Consider the following 22,141-nt stretch of genomic DNA (forward strand, 5'->3'; position numbering starts at 1 on the left):
TCAAATCCACATAATAGGATTGGTTCATTTTTTTATTCTTTAGAAAATGGAATAAATGTAGGTAGGTAATGTACCTATTACCTATTTCCTACCTATTATTTTACTGATGAATTAATTTGGTTTATAAAAAGATGGAAATTAGTCATCAAAAGTTCCCAGAGCCCAAGGTGACTTCTTCAGATTGTTTGTCTGACCAAACGTTCAATTTCTTTTCATATAAAACAGAGAAAAGCAGCAAACCGCTACATTGATGATTGAAACGCTGCAATCAACAATAAACAGCAATAAACTCTAATATTTCATATTTCTGCATTGTTCCTGTTTCTGACTGTGTTGCAATGTTTCCCTTTCATGTGCACTCACTGTATTTTCTCTCATAGCCATCTCAGAAAAAATATAAATCTTGAATTTGATGCCACCGATTGAATAAAGCATAAATGATAAAACTTAATGTCTGCCTGCATCCAGGTCATGCATTTGTATCTCAATAAACAGGTCTGTTTCCAGCTCATGTCCCTGCAGAAGGCGAGAAACGCTTCACTCTTGGCTTTGCATGAACTCATTTGACCGATGAAGACCTTTCATGCAGGTCATATCAGGAATCACCTCAACATTTGACAGCCAGTGTAGCAGCAGATGAAAGCAGCACCGCATGCACGTCTGTTTTGATTGTGCAGTTATCCACTTTATATCATTTCCTTTCAGAAAATATTTGGCAGGCGGCCTAAAAGGTGTTGTTGTAGCTGACTCTGCAGGCACTGGTGGGATAACGTGACTATTTTAAATGCCTGCTAATCCACAGTAATCTGGCTACTTGGCCGCAGTTAACTCAATCCGAGGACCAACAAACCCCTCTTGCATCCACAGAAGAAACTGAGACAGAGGCCTTCATTTTGCATTGGCAGGTTGTGTTTTGTGACCCAGGAGGTAGTGTTACATTTGGTAATCATGCCACACAGGCTACAACTTCCCCACCACCTTTTTTTTTTGTTTAACTTGCTGTCTGTCCTTGTCTAGACTGCCAGAAGGTCAGAAATAAAGACTGCGTTGGAAAAAAACGTGACACCCATAAAACAGGCTTGATAATATTGTCCAGAACTTGTGACTACCGTCGGGTCTGCCCGTTATTCGGTGCCCGTCCGTCTGTTTACGAGTTTGGGCTCAGTGGTCGTCAGTAGCAACCGCCGTAGCAACAAAAGGCAGGAGAAAATCCTCAGAAATTAATCCGCTGATGAGTCGTCAGGCGCGGCACTAAAAGCCCCGGCCTCTCGCGGTCAGCAGGTGTGTAGTGATTGAAGTCGAGCCCATTACACACAATTAATAATCAATTAGCCTGAACATTGTTTCTACACGTGAACGACACTCAACGAACATGACAATAAAATTGCTGTTTTTAAACTATGAGGGTGATAAAAGCTGTGGCGCGTCTGCCCGTAAATAAAATAGATCCTGGAAAAGTTGTATGATCCCAGCAGTGATAAGCCCACTCCCCTGAGGGCTCTCCTGGGTGTCTGTTGCGTTAGTACTCACGCTGCCTGCAATGCGTGGCTCCATAGTGCTGGGGAATCCTTCTTGGTTTCTCTCTCATTCCGTCTCCTCATACAAGATAGATAATTCCTGGGAAAATAGGAGGGGAAAACCCACCAGCGAGCGACACCCAGCCGTCCAGGGCTGCCACAAACATCCCCAAAACAGCCCGTTAACTTGGACGACAGCCAACCGTTGAGGGCTCTAGTTTCTGTACGCACATCTCCGCCGAGTGTCCAGCAATGCCCGCTGCCTCCGGCAACCGCATTCCCACATCCACAGCGGTTCACTGCCGAGCCGCAACGGAAACACCCGAGCTCTCCGCTCTGCCTCACCTCGGCGCACCTGCTCTGGCACCCGAGTGTATGGAGACACCGCCGCCTGGCGGACACCGGCGGTACACCATGGAGGCAGTGGCACAATTAGGATCTAAATAGTTTAGTATTACATAATTACAATGATATAATAAGTAATTATAATTATCTAACTGCTGTTGCTAATCCCATAAAGGCAATAATCGTCAATAGGCATTAAAAAAATATAATTGTATCCGCCATCTTTTAATTTTATAATATATTTATATATGCTGCTAAATGAAGTGGTTTGCTGCTAAAGCAAATTTGTTGTATTTAATATGCAATAACAAATAAAGCATCTTATATTATCTTATTATATGAATATATACAGACAAAATATAGAGTATAACCATGAAAGTGGGAAATAATCCAATCAGGTCTCTACTATAAAATGTTTATTACAGCTTCTTTTTTCTAACAGTTCTAATTTCAAAATCCAAAACATTTCATGAAACAAGTTATTTAACAATTTCATGGCTGTAGGCTTATATTTTGTCTGTATTTATTTATATGATTCCTTATTTCATAATGTATCATTCATACATTTAATGTTAAACACTTTGAATCTCCAGTAATATAACATTAATGTTTTGTTTTTTAATAAATGAGAGAGAAAAAACAAAGAGACCCTGATTAGACCACAATGCAATTGTTTCAACAGTATTTTTTGAAGAATCAATTGCAATTAAATTAATTTGCAAACTGGAATAGAATACACATATATATATATATATATATATATTTAAAAAACGTCCTCTATTGTGTTGTATAGTAAGTGCCCATCATGGACTGATGTAAAATGTGCTGCAAAAATGATCAAATTAAATATATTTTTTAACTAATGAGGAATTCTAAGTAAAATCTATAGTGCCACCGTCATTTCAAAAGTTACATATTCGGTTACAAAGATGATCATTAACATACTGTACATGTTCTTAGTATACAGAGTACAGTACAGTACATTGGAGCTAATTACTCTTCATCTTTCATAATTAGGACCTATTTTTTTCATTATTTATATATTTTTAGTCAAATTTGATTAAATGTGAAATTGGTGAATGAACAAGAATGACGACCTTAAAATAATAGATTTAATTCTCTCCTCGTTCTTATGATTTTATATTAATAACAGTAATGTGTTTGAACAACTATTAACATCTTCTCAAATATGAGGTATTTGAACCTAAATCTTATCATATACAGCCTGATTCACTTCAGTACACTTCACACGAAAGTTTAATTAATTCAATATAGGATGAAAAGGGTTAAAACATTCATTCAAGATATCATACAATGATCAAAAGATACTGTCAACAGTGCATTTAAGAATGTATGTACAACATTAAAATAGCTTTATTTCATGTTGATATCTTTATATTTCATTTTATGATGACTAGTTAACAATAATCTGCAGAAGTCTTACCTTCAACAGCTTCTGTAGACAAAAAGAGGCAACACATAAAATACAGATGCATTCCCAAAAACTGACATAAACATAAAAAAAATGTATATGTCAGTATATGGATATGTATTTGATATGTATATGTACTTTTCCTTCTCTGGCGAGGTACAAACACAGTATGCTATATAACTTAAGCGTATAAATAAAGAAACATTTATTTATGTACGTTAGTATTTTTGTGTGCAGTCTGTGTGTAAGTTTTTTTTTTTTTTTTTTTAATATATAAATATATAAGAAATATAAAAATAAATAAAAGTGTTGAGTCCAGGAATATACTGCATGAAAAAGCTTTTTTATTACAAGAGAAATAGAAAAGATAAAAGCATTGTTGGCGTCATAAAGGCTTATCACAGCACAAAAAGCACCACAGACACGAAAAATAAAAAAAGAATATGAAAACTAGAGAAAGAATATGAGAATATAATCAGTCTTGTACGACCAGAAATAAAACACCAGCAGCACTGAGAACAGAGTCAGCAGCTCCACAATCACAGAGCGTCTATAAACAATGTACAGAGGGTCCATGAAGGCTTCATGGAGAGTTTATAAAACTCTATACAAAGTCAGGTGGGCACTGTATGTCTGAATGACACAGATATTATAACCAAGACAAGACAGACACACGTCAAATCCTCAAATACTTCATCTCACCGTCACCAAACCTGCCTGTAAGAGCAAGTCAAAATACTGGCTATGATAGGCTCTAATACCCACGGGTACTCCAAAACAGTAAACGCTCAATCATTTGGTGTTTCTCAGAGGTAAACACTTAGAGTAGAAATACTAAAAGGTTCCTTTTCAAATGTGAGAATATATCTGAAGAGTTTTATTCCAAACTGAGATATCCACAGTGTGAAACATGTAATTCCCAGTCCACTGCGACAATACATTTGTTCTGACATTAAATTACAACTTAGTGAAAAACTAAACGGTAAAGAATGATAATAAAAAAGATTTGTGTTATTTTCAACCTAAGTCAGATGTCGCAAAAGGTAATGAATACATTTAGTTGAATTTGAGTGTTTTGTGACATTAAATGATTCTCCTTATGCTGGTTGGTAAGTTGCAACTGTAACAAGTTATATTATATTGAGGAATGCAATAAAAGTATATTTAAGACCCTGAGACCTGTTCAGGGGCCGTTAGGCAGCAAAGGAGATACACAGTTACTCCTTTGTTAAAGATGTTAAGATCTGTTCTATAATACCTTGATGACCCATTTCTTTGCTTGTTTTTCATATTGTTTGTTAGCTAGTTAGCGGGATATCTTTAAAAAGTGTAAAGTTTGACCATTTAAGGAACAAGTGATTTGTTTTTGGTGTGGATCCAGTAAAATTTAATATCAACTTGATTTTTTTTCTCTAGTACAACTGCATGTACTTGAATGTAAATGCGTCTCATAAGTGTTTATCACAGTGTATTTTAATGCAAATGAGGGTTGTGCAGCTTTGGTGAATGTACTGTATGCGTTATAGTTCTTTTTATTATAATCTAAAAACATATATGTGTAGTTGTTGTATGTCAAAGTCTATCTGCCTAAAGCTTCTCCCTTGTTTGGTTACTTTATAAATATCACCCATATGTAAAGCTTCAAGAATACTTTTGGGACTTCTGCCCTACTTGGGGATGTAGTAAGCGAGTGAAGCTGTATGGAGTGGTGCCAGCTTTAAAGAAAGCAGCTTCACAGCTATTTGATTATTTTCGTTGCTGCAGACAGCGCCCGAACAACTGGAGCAGCTTTAGTGGTCCTTGAATGTGACTTCACAGGCTTTTAAGCCCAAATGATCCAAATCCTGAGAGACAGACAGCAGCGAAAGTATGTTGAACAGGAGCAGAGGTTACAAAATAAATATTTTACACCTAGAATACTAGACTGTGTGAAGGTGTCCTCTAGCCACATTTATCATACTTAACAAGCGTGTCCAATATACTGTGTGCCACCACATACAGCTTAACACTAAGAGTACATATATATTCCAAATATACTTTTTATGTGTTCAAGGTACATGTGTTCACGTGTAAACATAGACTCAGCCGATTACAGGCTTTGGATTCATGGGAGTCAGATATTATAGGATACATACAAACACACAGACACGCACACACACAAGCACACGCACACACCTGAGATGCCTTGATATTGGGCCAGATTGTTCAACAATACTATAGCTTCAGTTTCCTTTCAAGTGTGAGACGTATATGGTAGTAGTGTGCAGTTACGGCAGTAAGTCTTCTGGCAGTGCTGAATCGGACAGAGGTTCAACCATGTAGCTTTGACAAACTCTATTAAATGGTCCCATTCATTAAGTTGACAATGATGAAGATAACCAACTGATACTTTTAAGTACATTAGAAGAAAATATAGATGAAGTCAACATATACTGTACGTCATTAATAAATATATACTGTGTAAATTGTACTGATGACATCTTCACTTACTAACCCTAATCAACAACAGTAAACTATTAGAATTCAGTAATGATGCTTGATAATCTACTGTGTAGAGCGTGGTAAACAATTTAAGTCTCCAAGACCAGAACCATAAATATCTGCATGTTTAACGTAAAAAAAGAAGATAATTCTACAGTCATGCTTGATTTAGAAATGACATTAAATCACTGACTGAAGCAACTGCTGTTAAAAAGTAAAGTAAGTGAACTACAGTGTAGATAGCACAGTAACAATAACAGTAATAATACTATTTAGCGCTCTGAATTGGAATAGTAAATTACTGATGTTGCAACCAATCGAACCAAAAAACCTTCTGTTAATGATGCTAATAATACTTTGAATAATGCCCTGAAACTAATTATGATAGTCAAGTCAGCTTATTGTAAACATTGTCCTCCTCTTGAAAATAAGACAATGCCTTCAATTCAGCTTCTGAATCTGGATGTGCACCACGTAGAGAGAAATCTCCAAGAATAGTAATTTAACCCCTGATCATTGTAATGAAACCAAAGTTCCTGCAAAAATAAGTTAAGATTTAACTAAAGTGGACGGGTAAAAACAAAAGCTGTGTCCCAGTTCACAGGCTGCCACCTTTGAAGTCCAGAGTTTTACAACAGGCTGAAAGGTTGCCTCAATGCAATGTCTCCTCCAAACGCAGACTACCTTTTTTTTGACACATTTGGCAAACAAACATCTGGTGAATCTGGTGTAGTTTATCCATCACAGTATCCTACAATCCATTGCATGCCGGGTAATCGCTTATGGGTGCATTCAGACGTCCTCATCAACTCATAAATGATGTTAATAATGGCAGCCAGTTATAAACTAAGATAAATTGAAGTAATATGGATACATTTCACATTACTCTAGTACACTACTTGCAGTTGTCCATCATGTGTTAGGGTGAAACATCACAACTGTAAACTCAGTAATCTCTAAACCTGTTTGACTATTTGTTCTTTATCCATGCACGCAGCCAAGAGATGGCAAAGTCGGTCAGTTAGACGGTCCAACGCTTTTGTCCACTGAAATATCTCAACTTTTGGATGGTTTGTCATGAAATTGCCCAAATGATGTGTACAAAAGTGTGTAGCCTATAGACATTCATGGTTCCCAGAAGATGTATTTTAATGACTTTGGTGATCCCCAAATGCGCCACCATGAGGTTCACATTTGTGCTTTTAAATGAACCGTTCCCATTCGATAGATTACCATAAAAGTAGGTGAGGCACAGACATTAAGTTCCCCCTCAGGATGAATTGTTACTTTGATGATTCCCTGCAATATGAATGACATCCCATCAGCCTCAACTGTAGTTTGTGTTTAGTGCTAATTAATTAAGAAACATTATATTATATATTTATCAGTCAGCATTGTCATTGTGAGCATGTTAGCATGGTGACGTTAGCAAGTAAAGCCTCACAGAGCTGCTAGCATGGCTGTAGACTATCAGGCTGTGTTTGAATTCGCATAATAACACCTGCATATAACATACTTAGTCTGCGCTGTACCTTAACGTCACTCGCCCTCATTCGTAATGATTTTATCCAACGGTACATTATTTAAACCTTGCAGTTTGGCATTGAGCGGTCTGAAGAGCTGCGTAGAAATTTGGGGCGGTTGAGTCGTTCCAGTTAGCTCACATTTCATACTCTATATATTCTTGCTAATCCAGTATACAGTACATACAAGGCATTTAATACATAATATGTAGTTAAAACGCACTACATTCTTCATTTTTATGTAATAATTAGTATGAATTATACGTTTGTATGCGATTTTGAACACAGCCATAGACTTGTTACAACTTTCTTGGCCAATTGAGTGCAACTTCCTGGTGAAGAACGTGGATTTCTTTTAACTTTATGAGTTGATGAGGATCACCTAAATGCACCGTTAGTTTTTGTTACTGTGATGCTTCACCGTCTTATTCTGGCAGGAGGTTCAGCCCACTTGTTTTCCAAAGGAGGCAGACGCTAAAATGGGACACTGCACGCATCATCCTCGTGAAGTAGCTCAAACATAGAGCTACTTCCTGTGAGGTCAGTGCTGATGTCATCTGGAGGTCTGGACCTGATTGGGCGGCTGGGCATAGAGGTACTTCCAGATGGCGTAGTAGTGTATGGCTGCTCCCATTGCGACAAACAGGTGCCAAATGGCATGAGCAAATGGAACGATGCCATCACTTTTAAAAAAGACCATCCCCAGACAGTAGCAGGCTCCGCCCACCAGCAGCTCACACAACCCCGACTGCTCCGGCTGCAAAGAAGCAGACATTTTATTATGTTTTAAAGACATTAGAATGAGGAAATGACAAAACCTCAAATACTACAGGTGAGACTAAATGAGTGTGCTTACCATTGAGAGGATGACCAAGGCAGGAAAAACTCCCATCACCATATAGCAGATCAACTCTGTGATCTTATACCTGACACAGAGAGGAACATTTCAGCATGAAAGATCAGAATTAACCTCGGGAAAAGCTTTATCTGAGTTTTCAACTGTGTCTCACGAGACCTCGACAAGTGATAACTTGATTATATGTGGGCGTTGTAAGTATGGTGTTAGATGTTAAATGTGGATGGACACGATTTTTCTCTGGATATCCACTGACTCCAGGTCAATTACTTTTGACCCCTTCACAGTCAAAGCAGTGACCGTTTTTTTTTTCAGGAGTCCAGACAGCTGATGTTGTCCGTTTGTTGTTCAGTCTCTTGTCCAAGGAAGACTCTAGCATTGTCCGCCCTGGTCTCATGTCGAGGTGTGATGCTGCATCTCCCTTTCTCTATCCTCCCCTTCACTGATAAGATGTTATGCTCTATGCAGTAGGGTTCTCAACAATGATCTTTAATATTTTAAATGGTGGTTAACTTTAAGACTAACAACGTTTGTGGACTGACTTCTTACACAGATGCAGATGCAGATGCTCAGATGCAGATTTAATAAGCGGATTGGGTATCAGCCAAACACCACCGATCCACATTAATTACAGTTTTGACAGTGACTTTTGCGGTCAGATAATGTTAGGAAAAGCTAGTAAGTGGATCTTTGAGTTGAGATTGTCTCTGATTACATTATTGTATAGAAAGATAATCCAGGTAGAAAAATAAATGAATGTAAAAGTAAATGTATGAACTGACCTCTCATGAAAGAAGAAGACGTAAGTGGTTCCAAAAGAGGCCATGACCCACACCAGCCAGCGCATGTGACACCCCCAGGGACCCAGCTCCCGCAGGTTTAACCTGTTGACGCATAAACAGGAACACATAACTACAAATACAGTATACACATACATATATACATATATATATTTATATATATATATACATATAGCAGGCTAGATTGTTTACCAAGGGGCGTAGGAGGCAGCAATGAAGAAATAGATCACCATCCTGTCACACATGTGGAAACAGTGCTCCACAGACCTGAAGAGAGAGACCAAACAGCCTCATGACAACTGAGTGACACTGTTTATACATGTAGCATCAGTGTGTTTTAGATCTCAAAAACAAATCTGGAGTGTGGGGCTATTCATATTACTTCTGGTGTGTCTCTGTGGTAGAAAAAGGGGCTGTGCAGGCTGGTTTTTTAATTCATTTTTTACAGTGTCCTCTTATATCCTTTAACCATAAATATCATCTGCAATGCTACAGTCATTGTGTTGAAATGTGTGCGAGTGTGTTTTTGTGTGTGCGTACCGTAGATGGCTCTTCTTCCAGGCCACAGTGTGGAACAGGGTGGAGATGATGAACAGCGAGCTGAGCCCCGCCCCGTACACCCAGGCCGACAGTCGCTCCCATTGGTCCTCCGACTGGAAGTGCAACACTGAGCTGCCCAGCAGGCTGGGGATTATCCATAACTAAATGAATTCATAACATAAGTGAAATATAAGATACATATAGACAAACAGATAAACATGCAGGATAAACTGAAATCTAGTGCATGATGTAGATGTACTTTTAAACAGAATCTGGAGGTGTCTCTCGTTTGTTATGTAACTGTGCTCGATTCTTTCCCCGTTTTCTCTGAGTGTCATTTAATCTGTGTGAGAGTTAATGATCACTTTCTGTGTGAGTGTGTGTGTGTGTGTGTGTGTGTGTGTGTGTGTGTGTGTGTGCATTCACCGCATGCGTGGCACAGTTGGCAGCATGCTCATATTCTGTCGGCTGGTATCTCTTGTTAGGAGGAACACGGTTGTTCATAAACCTGAAATCATCACAAATTAACAGATTTAAGTTGATATATTTCAATAAAATGTTTAATATGTGAACTTAAATCTGCAATGAGACATTAGTTTTGGCAACACGTAACAATGAACCGTTCTGTACACAATAGCAGAGCTGGAAATAATACAAACAATAAATGAAAAATGCAACATTAGTAGAATTTCAACATTTAACCGCTGGATCATGGATACTTTTAGGGTTCTTAAGGAAGATGAGATTTGTTATCCATGGATCTAATGACAGATTCTTCATGACATGCTACATCCACACAAACCAGAATGTTTTTATCTTCTGTCAAAACAGTTAAAAATGTGACTTTGTAACCACAACCTTTGTTAGCATTGTCTTGTTATCTTAGCATCCCCTGGTTATTATTGTCCTCTGTAATTTTGTTATTATTAGATGTTTTATTTGAGCAAACAGGAATATGTTGATTATCATATTACTAATACTGTGTACTGAACATCAAATAAATAATTGAAGCAGAATTTGTTTGAGTTTTTTCTTCTTTTAGTCCTAAACCCACGTGGAACATCTTCAACATTTGTATCTCAGTGGTGCTCAAAACATGTCACCCCACCCTGTTCTGCTGCTTAGCAACGCTAGATCATGCTTCAACTTGTTGCCATGACTGCCGTTGCCTGGCAACAGCGGGGTAACCACGGACCGACTGAACCGACAGAAGGTTTGTCCTGATGATCTCTTTCATAAACAATTCACATGTACAGATACGCCTGCATACTCTCACACACACACACAGACAGACACACACAGACACAGACACACACACACACACACACACACAGACAGACAGACAGACAGACACACACACACAAAGACACAGACACACACAGACACAGACACACACACACACACACACACACGGAAACTCAAATCTGTCCCTTTGAACAGAAACCCAAACAAGCAGCTCAGGAGGTAGCACCCCATCAGTGATGTCACTGTTGTCATGGAAACCACCGAGCAGGGATTGTCTTTTTTTCTTTCTCTCCCCACACCAGAAAACTCCTCGTTTCTTTCATCTTTCTATGCTCATCTCTCTCATCTCCCTCTCCTGCTGGCGGCCGACCATGTCTCTTCTCTGCTTCCCCAGATGATTAAATTAACATGCAGGAAGGCAAATGGACAAAGACGTCCATGCAGACACACAAAACACACATACACACACACATAGACACACACATAGACACGCACAAACCACAACCCCTCCCTATTTTTATACTGCATCTTGCAGAGCCAGATTTCATAAGAGACCTAGATTTAGCGATATCTCTGTCTCTTTCTAACACACACACACACACACACACACACACACACACACACACACACACACACACACACACACACACACAGATTGTAGGACTCAACATGAGAAACAAGCAGCCACCAATGGGGATTACCACTCAAATTAAAAATCCATATTTTGTATGAATTTTTGAGCATGGGACAATCAATTCATTCTTTCAGAGATGTTTCAGCCAAAGGTAGAAGATCAAACACCTAACATATATTTATATACATCCATTAAACTGTGCATTTATGAGCCATTTCCTCAGAGAAAAGATACAATTCTGCCTACAGGATTTCACAAGTGTCCAAGTGGAGTGACATTACCCTTAAATCTGTCCACTTTATATCTCTGTGTTGTTGTGCAGCAGCGTGAAACGGTAGAACATCATGTTCTCCTACACGTCAGCTGTTTCAAACCTTTTTTTAAGTCTCCTATATGTACATATACATATACATATATATATACAGCTGTTTTAGAGTGACAGATATTAATATTAACTGACCCAGCCCAGAAAAAAACCCCATCCTGTCCCAAATAAAAGGCTTCCTCACCCTGCATCCAATGCTCTCCTCACACTGTCTGACTGACTGACTCTCTCTTTGGTGTGTGTGTGTGTGTGTGTGTGTGTGTGTGTGTGTGTGTGTGTGTGTGTGTGTGTGTGTGTGTGTGTGTGTGTGTGTGTCAGTGCCAGGCCCAGCAGGCTTGGCCGGGTCATTAATGACTTTATCAAGCTGGCTGATAATTATCAGGCCAGAGGCCAGGCAGAGAGACACACTAAGTGGACAGAGAGGAGCAGAGCTGCGGAAACATCATGATCACTCTTATTGTACGACAGCAGGACGGACAGAAGGAACGCTCTTATTGTCTTATTGAACCGTGAAGACTAAAACCTCAGTCCAGTTAATGTTGAACATGAATTAATCTTACAGCCTGTTTTATGGTCAAGCTAGTCCTGCTCTTTGTGCAAGTATATCACACTATATATATATATATATATATTTATACAGTATTAAAAGGAAGGAAAATGGTGGGGAAAAGAACCTTTCAGTACAGCTGAAATAATCAGTTAAATAATTGATTAGTCGAAGGACATAAAATTTGACTTTTTAATAATACGATTTCAAATATTGTCTGGGTCCAGCTTCTCAAATGCGAGGATTTGCTACTTTTGTTTTTTCCGCTTATCACAATAAATATATTTGGGTTTTAGACATTTGATCAGACTAAACAATCTGAAGATGTCACCTTGTGCTCGGGACATTGTGACGGTCAGTGTTCATTATCTGATGTTCTAAAAATGAAAAAATGAATGAATTAACCAAATATTTTGCATGTTTGAGTGTGAAATAACAGGGCTGTTGAAAGGATTAATGTGAACATTAAATAGTGAAAACGCCCTTTGTATCAGTTATCAAAATAGTTGCTGATTAATCTTCTTAATTGTTTCAGTTTTAGTTCAAAGGTGTGTGAATGAAGGGAAAAAAGGATTCCCAAACAAAACAAGAAATTTCATATTTTCAGCAAAATAATAAATATAATCATGAATTGTGTTAAAGAAGTTAACATGTGGAAGCTGTGTACTCGTGCAGGAAACTCATATTATGTTAAATAATGACAAAACAATGAACCCAGACTTTAAACACATGATTTTAAGTATGACCTAAGGGGGTTATTACTCATGGTGAACAGAAAACCTTTGAGTTTAAAAATTGCTTCAACTTCACGTTTGATAATCGATTAAGAGTTTCCCTCGTTTCTCAAGCAAAGAGACCACAAACATTGTGATTCCAGCTTCTCAGATTTGATGATTTGCTGCTTTTCTCTGTTTTATATCAGTGTAAATGGAATATATTTGGGCTTTGGGATGTTGATCAGGAAAAACATGTTGTCACCATGAGCTCAGAGAGCTTGTGATGAACATTATGTACTATTTTCTCATATTGTACACACCAAACAATCATTTAATCTAAAATAAACAATCAACACATTAGCTGGTAATGAAAATAATTGTCAGTTGCAGCCCTTGTCTGCTCTGTTTGACCTATACTCTGAAACCCATCCCAAAAACAAAAAAAACCCATGAAAGCCTGGACCGAGACCCTGTTTCCTTCCATGTGTAAGTCCAAATACAAGAGAGGGTGTGTGTTTGTGTGGCCTACTATGTGTTTCAAGAAAGAGTGCACTTAGAAAGGGAAAAAGACAGAAGAGACAGCAAGATGAGGATGCGGAGGAGGGAAGTGGCAGGTGTGTGTGTGTGTGTGTGTGTGTGTGTGTGTGTGTGTGTGTGTGTGTGTGTTAATAATGATGCTTGTCAGGCAAGAAACCCTGAGCTACAAGATTATTACATCATCAGTAATAAGATATGTTGAAATGTAAATGTTGTAAATGTTTTTACAGCTCGTTCTCAAACCCTTCCATCATCATCATCACCATCATCATCATCATCATCATCATCATCATTAACATCACTATCAGGCAGCATTATGATAAATATTTCTAATTTATCTGCGGTTTCTAATCATACTTTATATTAACAGCGGGACCAAATGATTTCACCTACCTTATAAGATTCATTTACAGTGGAAATATGCAACAGTTGACAGCAGATAGACAGTATATGGCCAAAGCCTGAATTCCCTCTGAGCGAACACCCGCCGCGATGTGATCAGTTGAGCTCAGATTGTAACGTGCAGCTCTAATGTAACGCAACGATCATCGCCGTTTCACCGGGGAAGACGTCGTCGTCTTATCCTCATCTCAAGCAGCAGCACCGGGAGGAGACGGATGCATCCCGACCCAGCTGCCTCCAGAGGCTCGAGTCCGGAAGTGTGGGCGTCGGGGATGGATGGTCTCTGTGGGGACAACCGCTTTTCTTGCACGATGGTGGCGTTGATGTTGGTGGTCTCGCTCTCTCTCTCTGTCTCTCTGTCTGTCTCTCGCTCTCTCTCTCTCTCTCTGCCTCCCTCCAGCCACCGGTTCACCTCATCACGACTCGGTGAGGAGGGTTGTTTTTCATCACTGAAGGCTGCCACATCATTTTCTGAGGGACTGATTCATGGGTTGAGGAGATTCTTGCCAATATATTCGTGTACGTGCAGTTCCTGGTTGTACCTCTAGGTGGCGATGCAGGCACGGCGTTTGAGGCTGGCTGATGATATAATATGACGATGATGATGATGATGGTTATATGTTTTATTATTGTGTTCAGGAAAAGAGAAACGCTGTTCGCAGTTAGTTAGGTTTAAAGTGTGTGGTTAACGGGTACAACCTTTATTGTAGAAACAGTATTATTATTATTATTATTATTATTATTATTATTATTATTATTATTAATATTATCATTGTTATCTTGTTTTATGTAATACCCTCTCATTTTATATGTTCTTATCTTGTATATTTTTGTCATGTATGAACCTAATGATTTTTGCTTTTTATTTTGAAGCACATTGAGTCTCTGCATGTTCATACAAAATGTGCTATATGAATTTAAAAAAAACTGATGGTGTCATGGTGATGTCATCTGAGTTATCGATTCACGATTGTGGTTGAAGACTACACATTTGGACAGAAAGTCGTTACAAACTGGAGGTGTGGAGTGGACTTTGAAAAACGGGGACGTTTACTGTGCAGGTAGGCTCTATTGAAAGATACTGGAATGTTGCATTATGGGACATTTAGGATCCATACTAAAGATTTAAAGTGAGAATCCTTTCAAATTGAGCTTAGATGGCTCTAAAAACCTGAGTGTGGTTCATTTGAAAACTCATCTAAAAGCGTTTGCTGTTTATATTCTATAACAGTGTCTTCCCCACAAGTTGCATCTGGTGAGGCAGTGGCCTGGTACCTTTATAGTGTGAACTATGTTCCAATGCATATTAATATCATCACATGATAGCCAAGAAGTGTAGGTACGTCTATCCAATAGTGTCTAGTGTATGAACAGTGTACTGTGTCTTACAGGTCTGACAGCAGCAACAAAATTGCTTGCTGTTCGCTGGAAGAGCCATCATATTTTATTTAAATGACATTAGTTACTTTCATGGCAGGATATTATTCATTTAGAACACAATACAGCCAGAACACATTTCTGAAGTAGTAGAAAAGTAAAAGCTTTTCTTTGAAGAGTCCAGATTACACCAGTACAACCCTTCTCATGTTTTTGACAAGCCACCAAAAAAGCCTGTGAATTATGTTGATTATTTAAATGTTAGATTAAAATGTTCTATTACATTTTTTACTAATTTTCCACAGGATCTGTTTCAAACCTTTCTCCGCACTACCGGGAAATAATTCTGGTGGAGAAACGCTAAATCCATTTATTATATATATTTTATTATTATTACAACTGCTGTTTGTAAGTTATAATAAGCCACAAGACACACCTGTAATGAATGAAATCATTTATTAAATGCATATTATGACCAGCATAAGCTTTTAACACATAATGTAGCCTTTCATCATGATTAATACAAAAGTTCTACTTTAAGCATTGAGCTCAGATGGAGCTCTCTCTGATTATACTAATCTAACTCATTAAGTACCGTTTGCAGACCTGTGGTCAGTCCCTCTGTTTACAGTGTTGAGTTAAACGAGCTCAGCAAAGAGCTTCAGAGGGATTACAAACACTGTTTGACTTGAGTCTGATCGTTTAACTTGTATATAAAAAAAATACCTGATTAAAATAAGGCAAAGAAGCTTTGTGTAATAAGGCAGCAGTTTTTCTTCATATCTCCAGAAGCGAATATACTTTGGGCGGAGTGACTTCGGTTCAGACTATCTTTAAGTTCTTCATTGCAGACTCCAGAGACTGAAAATAAGAAAACAAATATTATTATATTATTATATTATCTGGTAAAACATGACAACATGATTTAACAAAACATTTGATTTTTTACCATATCAGTGTATTCTGTGCATTGTGTGCGTGTGTGTGTGTGTGCGTGTGTGTGTGTGTGTGTGTGTGTGCGTGTGTATGTGTGTGTGTTACCTTGACATCCCAGATGCCCAGTCCTCCATCCATGCCAGTGGTGCAGAACTTGGTGCACTGGTTTCGTCCTCCTTCCAGAACTGAGATTTGGCTGAAATATTGTTTGAGACAAGTCAATGTCTGTGCACGCACAAGCATGTGAAGTTGCAAAAACATTAGCTTTATTCAACGATGATGATGTGTTGTATGTATATGCAAATAAGTACTCACTCCTTTGAATTTAAATAATTAACTATTTCTAGCGGACAGAAGACAAATAAGTGCTTTTGTTTTTCCCTTTGAGAAAACTGCACAGGTGGTAAAATAAAAAATAGACTGTTCTTTTACTCTTACCCGTATTAATGAGAGGAAAATCAGACTATTATGTGCCATTAAATGAAAAGAAATGCACTCATAAGAGATGTACTTACTCTTGACTTAGACATAAACAACTAATTGGAAACCCAGCAGTTTTGATGACTGATCTGCAGTCCAGATCAAAGCATGCATTTTCTCTCTCTCCTCACCTGATGCTGTTCTTGTGCAGGGTGTTCAGGTCCTTCTCGGTGCTCTGGGTCTCTGAGGCCCGACGGTCCAGGTTCTGGAAACGTTCCCTGGCATTGATGACCTTCTGGGCCGTCTGCTTAGGAACGTCCAGCTTTCCACCAAATGTCAAGCTGGCTTTGGCACTGTCGTACACAAACAGCACCGGGTAACAGTCGTGGCCCTGAAGGAACAGAAACACATGAGGATGGAGCTGAAAGATATTGTATATGGAAATAATATCAGTATGGTAATATGAGACTATATATCGCCTGTGATTTTGGTTGTGATATCAAGATAAAGCTAGAAAGCTTAAAGCTAATATGTGCACAATCTTTGAAATTATTTTGACGTCAACCGCTTGTGTCCCCATCTGGAACAATGTTTCTTTTAATACTACCACTGGGAGGCGCCAAAGCAAGAAAGTGACTTTATACACATTGTGGTTTTAAAGCAAGACTATTTATCTTTTAAAAGAAGAAACAACACATTCTTCCTTTTCAAAATGAAATGTTCAATTCACAAGAAATATGATGTTTTATTGCAAAAAAAACAACAATCAAAGGTTTTGTTGCTACTTACTTACTTGATCTGGTATGACCGTTAGCTTATAGTGGCTCGCTAGCCTTAGATAGCAAATATTATATATATATATATATATTGCTTCTGTTTAACTGACATTACTGAAACATTGAGTTACTGTTACATTACATTTTTTAACAGATAAAACATGTAAAGTGGTGCTATAGTGGGCAGTAAAATAAAGATAAATGACTAAGAGCTCATATAACCCATAATTAGATTAAATATTAAATATGTATGAACATTATAAATATGATTGGTTTTAAAGTTGTTTTACACATTTGATTCCCTTGTTGAATGGAGTCGTAAATATTGCAAAGCTCCCTCATCAGTTAGTCAGACACACACACAATAAGTAAATGTGGATTAAAATAAAATAAACTGATTAATTAACAACTGAATATATTCAGAATAAATGTTGGATATGTATTAAATACTCACAGCTGCTACTAAGCTGTTCTCAGTGATGAAGGTGACACACAGCAGAGGAAGAGTCTCAGACCTCAGACTGTTCACCCTGTGGAGTCATAACAAAGGTCAGGGTGCACACACACACATGCACACACATGCACACACACACACACACACACAACACATATAAACACACAGTTTTGCTGCCCCGCCCTCTCTTACGTGCTGGTCTTGCCTCCCTCTGCGACAGACACAGTGGAGTCATGGGAGGTCCAGGCCAGGCGGTTGCCGGAGTGTGAGAAGCACACGCTGTGCACCCAACCTCCGCCTCCAGCTGAGGTCTGACCTGCTGCTCCAGACTCGGTAGACTCAAACAACATCTCTCCGAACGGCATCTTGCTGCCCCAGGAAGTGGGGCCGGGCTTCTCCTCCACCTCCTTGATGTAGGCGGAAAACACCCTTTGGGCAAGGGCAAGAGAGGTCAGTATGTGAACAAGATACAAGGAAGAGAGAAGGAGGCAAAGATGACGAAAACAATGGCTGATCAATACTTGGAGGTGCATATCAATTAGATTATTTTTTAATTCTGTGCTGTCTTTATATTGTATTTGTGTGATATGCAAGCTAAATGGAATGTGTAGAGATCGTTAATGAAATATACGTAATGGAATCTTTTAACTGTTTATCTGGCAATCGGTGCCAGATGTACAGAGTAGTCAGAAGTAGTAGTTGTATTAAAAGGTATTAAATGTAGTCATTAAAATGTCCCCAGAAGTGTAGTAACACAGCTGTGTGCCTCTTTTAAATCACTGATACCTGCATTTGAAGTCACAGGATCCAGCAGCCAGCAGGACGTTGTTTGGATGCCAGTCCAGACTGAGGATGGTGGAGCGGATCGGCTTCTTGATGTGCTTACACACCCACCTATAAATAACATCAACAAACATATGGTTAACAATAATTAAATGCAGCCTTCCATGTAAACAAGTGGCAATAAGCTGTCCAATAAAACCTCACCAGTCATTTTCCTGCTCAAAGTAGCAGATGGAGATCAGGCGGGAGCCGCTGCCAACAGCAAACTTGTTCTCTCGTGGCGACCACTTCACGCAGCGTGCAGCGCGGTTGATCCTGAGGATGACCAGGGTGGGCTTCCATGTGCCCTCTTTTAGGGTCCACACGTAGGCGTTACGGTCCGCTCCGCAAGTAACTATACGGTTACTGTCCGTAGCCCAGTCGATACCTGCATGAGAAAGGAACTCTAATTGTTATCCTTTATTATGAGCTGGTAAGTGGATTTTGTTACATTTGGACAAAGCTGCTGTTTCTAGTCTTTGTGCTAAGCTAAGCTAAGCTAACCAGCGGCTGGCTCTCTACAGACAGAAAGAGGTATTGATATTCTCGTCTAACTCTCAACTAAGAGGGCAAATAAGTGTATTTCCAAAAATGTCGATATATAATATAATATAATAAATGTTTAAATCCTCCACTTTGTTTATCAGGTATCACTGCACAGGACAGACATGTACAGGGACATGCAGCACCATTCACTGAAAATCAAATAGTGAATTCAATTATTTATTTATTGAACTATTTGCTACACAACAAGTTCACGTAGCATGTTCAACGGAACGTCTCTTTGTGGAAAACAAATACAAAAGTTATGAAAGTAAATCCCTGTGAGTCTGTGTCTCACCTGTCACCTGCCCATTGTGCTCCTTCAGCTCATGGATCCGGGTCCACTTGATCCCATCCTTCTTGTAGATGTGAACCTCGTGGTTGTTGGGGCACAGGGCGATCTCTGAAGCACAGAAACACATTTAAGTACACTGCGCATCAATAGAGACAGTGCTGTAAAAACAGTTAAACATATAAACGGGAAATTCCTCAGTGTGAGGAGAAAGTAGAGAGTGATTGACGGAAGACGTTTGTAGGGCTGATCAGTGGAGTGGAACACCAAACAGCTGACAGGGTGCATGAGAAAATGGAAAAACTAGAGAAATACAGTATGTATCTGCCTGCAGGCAGCACACAGACACATGGTATCTTTAAATAGACAATGTGCGAGAACTGCAACCTTCCTTCCCATAATAATGTAGCAAACCCTGCACATGTTTTAGTCAGCAGATGAGTCAGAAGCCGTGTTTGTCCGAGAGCAGCAGTGTGGGTGCTCTAGTATGCATTTTTGTTTTTTTTGAGTGTTCAGCCTGCCAGCTGAGCAAACTTAAGTGTTTAGTTTACAAGTTGAGTGAAACTGCAACTGTATGACTCTATGGCTCGACCACAGCCGCTTGTTATATCCGCTTTGCTCAGAATCCAAAGCTCTGATCAAAACAGCCAAATATGGCATTAGTTTCCTGCAGCTAACGGAGCACAAGAGCCTCTCAGAAAGGCCTGCAGACACCACCCTTACTGTTACAGGAAACAGGAAATACCTCTGCCACCTGGGAGCCAATCACAGACCTCCAACTATTACACTTCTTGTTCTTTGGCGCAGACTCTAGCTGAAGCAAGATGTTCCATGATGTCTGTGATTGAAACTGTATGCAGTTCAGAAGGGAGACGACTCAGAGCCACTGAAATATAAGCCCAGAGTGACCAATCAGAGATGGCGAGCAGACTTACGGGTACAATCTTTGTTCCAGGCATGGCAGCTAATTGGTTCCAGCAGGAAACTATGGTACGCCATAGCCAATCAGATGTTAGAAACAGACCAGGAAGGAGTTTGAGGAACCAGTGGTTGGTGAGCTTGGAGATAACGGTCAAGTCTAGAAAAACAGAAGTTCAGTTGTTATAAGTAAGAAGCAGAAAGGGAAATAAAACACAGAAAACAATTTAAAAAGTATCATTTAATTTACAGAACTATTTATCAAGATGCAGTCAGGGTTGGTTCAGACTGGTTAGTTACATTGAAAAGTTAAAAGAAACCCACACCATCAGCTGATTTTTAACCCTTTGTGCACACAAAAACACTGAACTTATCTCAGTCAGGTTGTGTTAATGAAATCCAGACTATCAGAGGCATGAGAGGAATGATGCAGTTCAAGGATAACACACGTCCCCCAAACAAACATTACACTTCACAGCCAGCGCACACACCCAGGAAATAAAGACAAACATCTCTATCACAGTCCGTTATGTTATAAGCACTGATTCAATATTCTACATAATAACATCCACGTTTCTGTGCTCTGAGTGAGTGTGTGTGGGTTGGAGTGCCTGTTGCCCACTTTTAGCTTTTCCCTTTAAAAGGCACTTCACTTACAAGTCTGTATGTGTGTGGGTGTGTGTGTGAGTACGCATTACTGACATGTCTAAATATACTCAGTCAACTGTTATATATTTTCTAGGTTACTTACCCTGAGGGCTGGACTGAGATGAATGGCTGAATAGCTGCTGTTATGAAGAGAGAGAGAGAGAGATAGAGAGAGATATAAAGAAGGGAGAGACAGAGGAAGGTGGCAGATCAAATAAAGATGAGGGTGTTCAGCTCGCGGACTCTGGCCAGTCAACGCGAACGCCAACGACAGAGTGAGCTCAGGAAGAGAGACGCTGAGTTGAGGAGAGGGAGGAGAGGTCAGAGGGGGAAGTGGAGGAGGGTACAGTGTAGCTCTGTAGGGGAGACATACAGGAAGTTTATTCAGGCTTATACTTGAGGCAGAAAAGATCATGGGTGTAACAGTTCAGAAATGTGAGCAAATATTTAGTTTTGAACAGAAACAAAAGAGAAAGGAGAAAAAGTTTTTGTTGCTTCAGTAAAGCTAGGACGAGAGGGAGGAGCATGAACACAATACAATGTTCTACAAAAAGGAGGAAGTGGAAACTGAAGGGGGAAGCGAAAAAAGGCATGAAAGACAGAAAAGAAGGGGGAGGGACATATGGCCACTTCTGAAAAAGAAAGAGGAACAAGTAGAAGGGGAGGGAAGAAAAGTAAACTGCAAACGGGGGAGGAAAGAGTGGTGACTATAGAAGGAGAAAAAAGGTTAACTATAGAATATATTAACCCCTGTTTCTTTCATGTATTTTGAGTTATATTTCCTCTTAACAGTTAAGATATCCCAACTCCCAACGTTTTCATGCTTTGTATAAAACAACTCCCCTCGCTTTGTACTTTAAATTCATTAGAAAATCTGTGTAAAAAGGTGTCGACTTCCTCACTTTGCATAATTTCCATTTGGGGTTAAGAGGAAGATTATATAACTGACAGTCGAAAACCTTCAAGCTAAAACTAAAAGTAAAAACCTTATAACTAAATTCTATAGCTTTAGTAGACATTCTGTTTTTCTTACAATTGGTAACTAGAAGGACATG

The 22,141-nt window shown here is 39.1% G+C and overlaps 2 protein-coding genes across 3 annotated transcripts; both read right to left on the minus strand.

Moving 5' to 3' along the window:
- Nucleotides 1-3,616: 3,616 nt before the first annotated feature.
- Nucleotides 3,617-14,586, minus strand: LOC115007735 (monocyte to macrophage differentiation factor 2-like). 2 transcript variants are annotated; one of them, XM_029430693.1, is made up of 7 exons: nt 13,892-14,586; nt 9,921-10,002; nt 9,495-9,655; nt 9,147-9,221; nt 8,937-9,038; nt 8,155-8,224; nt 3,617-8,055 (listed from the first exon to the last, which is right to left on the minus strand). In XM_029430693.1, exons 1-7 carry the CDS (start codon nt 13,903-13,905, stop codon nt 7,852-7,854), a joined length of 708 nt encoding a protein of 235 aa, XP_029286553.1. In that variant the 5' UTR covers nt 13,906-14,586; the 3' UTR covers nt 3,617-7,851. The 2 variants fall into 2 exon arrangements, with proteins under 2 accessions (XP_029286553.1, XP_029286561.1); XM_029430701.1 differs by lacking the exon at nt 9,147-9,221.
- Nucleotides 14,587-15,716: 1,130 nt separating this feature from the next.
- arpc1b (actin related protein 2/3 complex, subunit 1B) lies at nt 15,717-21,389 on the minus strand. Its single transcript, XM_029430682.1, has 10 exons — nt 21,190-21,389; nt 20,456-20,598; nt 19,527-19,631; nt 18,851-19,073; nt 18,650-18,757; nt 18,056-18,292; nt 17,864-17,939; nt 16,825-17,024; nt 16,319-16,409; nt 15,717-16,138 (listed from the first exon to the last, which is right to left on the minus strand). Exons 2-10 carry the CDS (start codon nt 20,517-20,519, stop codon nt 16,100-16,102), a joined length of 1,143 nt encoding a protein of 380 aa, XP_029286542.1. The 5' UTR covers nt 20,520-20,598; nt 21,190-21,389; the 3' UTR covers nt 15,717-16,099.
- Between the last annotated feature and the right edge of the window lie 752 nt (nt 21,390-22,141).

This window comes from Cottoperca gobio, chromosome 1, assembly GCF_900634415.1.
Source record: "Cottoperca gobio chromosome 1, fCotGob3.1, whole genome shotgun sequence".
Classification (NCBI taxonomy): domain Eukaryota; kingdom Metazoa; phylum Chordata; class Actinopteri; order Perciformes; family Bovichtidae; genus Cottoperca; species Cottoperca gobio.

Excerpts from the sequence above, each read along its gene's own strand:
- LOC115007735 (XM_029430693.1), bottom strand. Across the intron at positions 9,656-9,920 it reads CCAACTGTGCCACGCATGCG|TTATGGATAATCCCCAGCCT; the intron begins GTGAATGCACAC and ends GAATTCATTTAG. Across the intron at positions 9,222-9,494 it reads TGGAAGAAGAGCCATCTACG|GTCTGTGGAGCACTGTTTCC; the intron begins GTACGCACACAC and ends CTCTCTCTTCAG.
- arpc1b (XM_029430682.1), bottom strand. The coding sequence starts at position 20,519 with ATGGCGTACCATAGTTTCCTGCTGGAACCAATTAGCTGCCATGCCTGG. Across the intron at positions 17,940-18,055 it reads GAGGGAGGCAAGACCAGCAC|GGTGAACAGTCTGAGGTCTG; the intron begins GTAAGAGAGGGC and ends ATGACTCCACAG. Across the intron at positions 17,025-17,863 it reads AGAACAGCTTAGTAGCAGCT|GGCCACGACTGTTACCCGGT; the intron begins GTGAGTATTTAA and ends CTGTTCCTTCAG.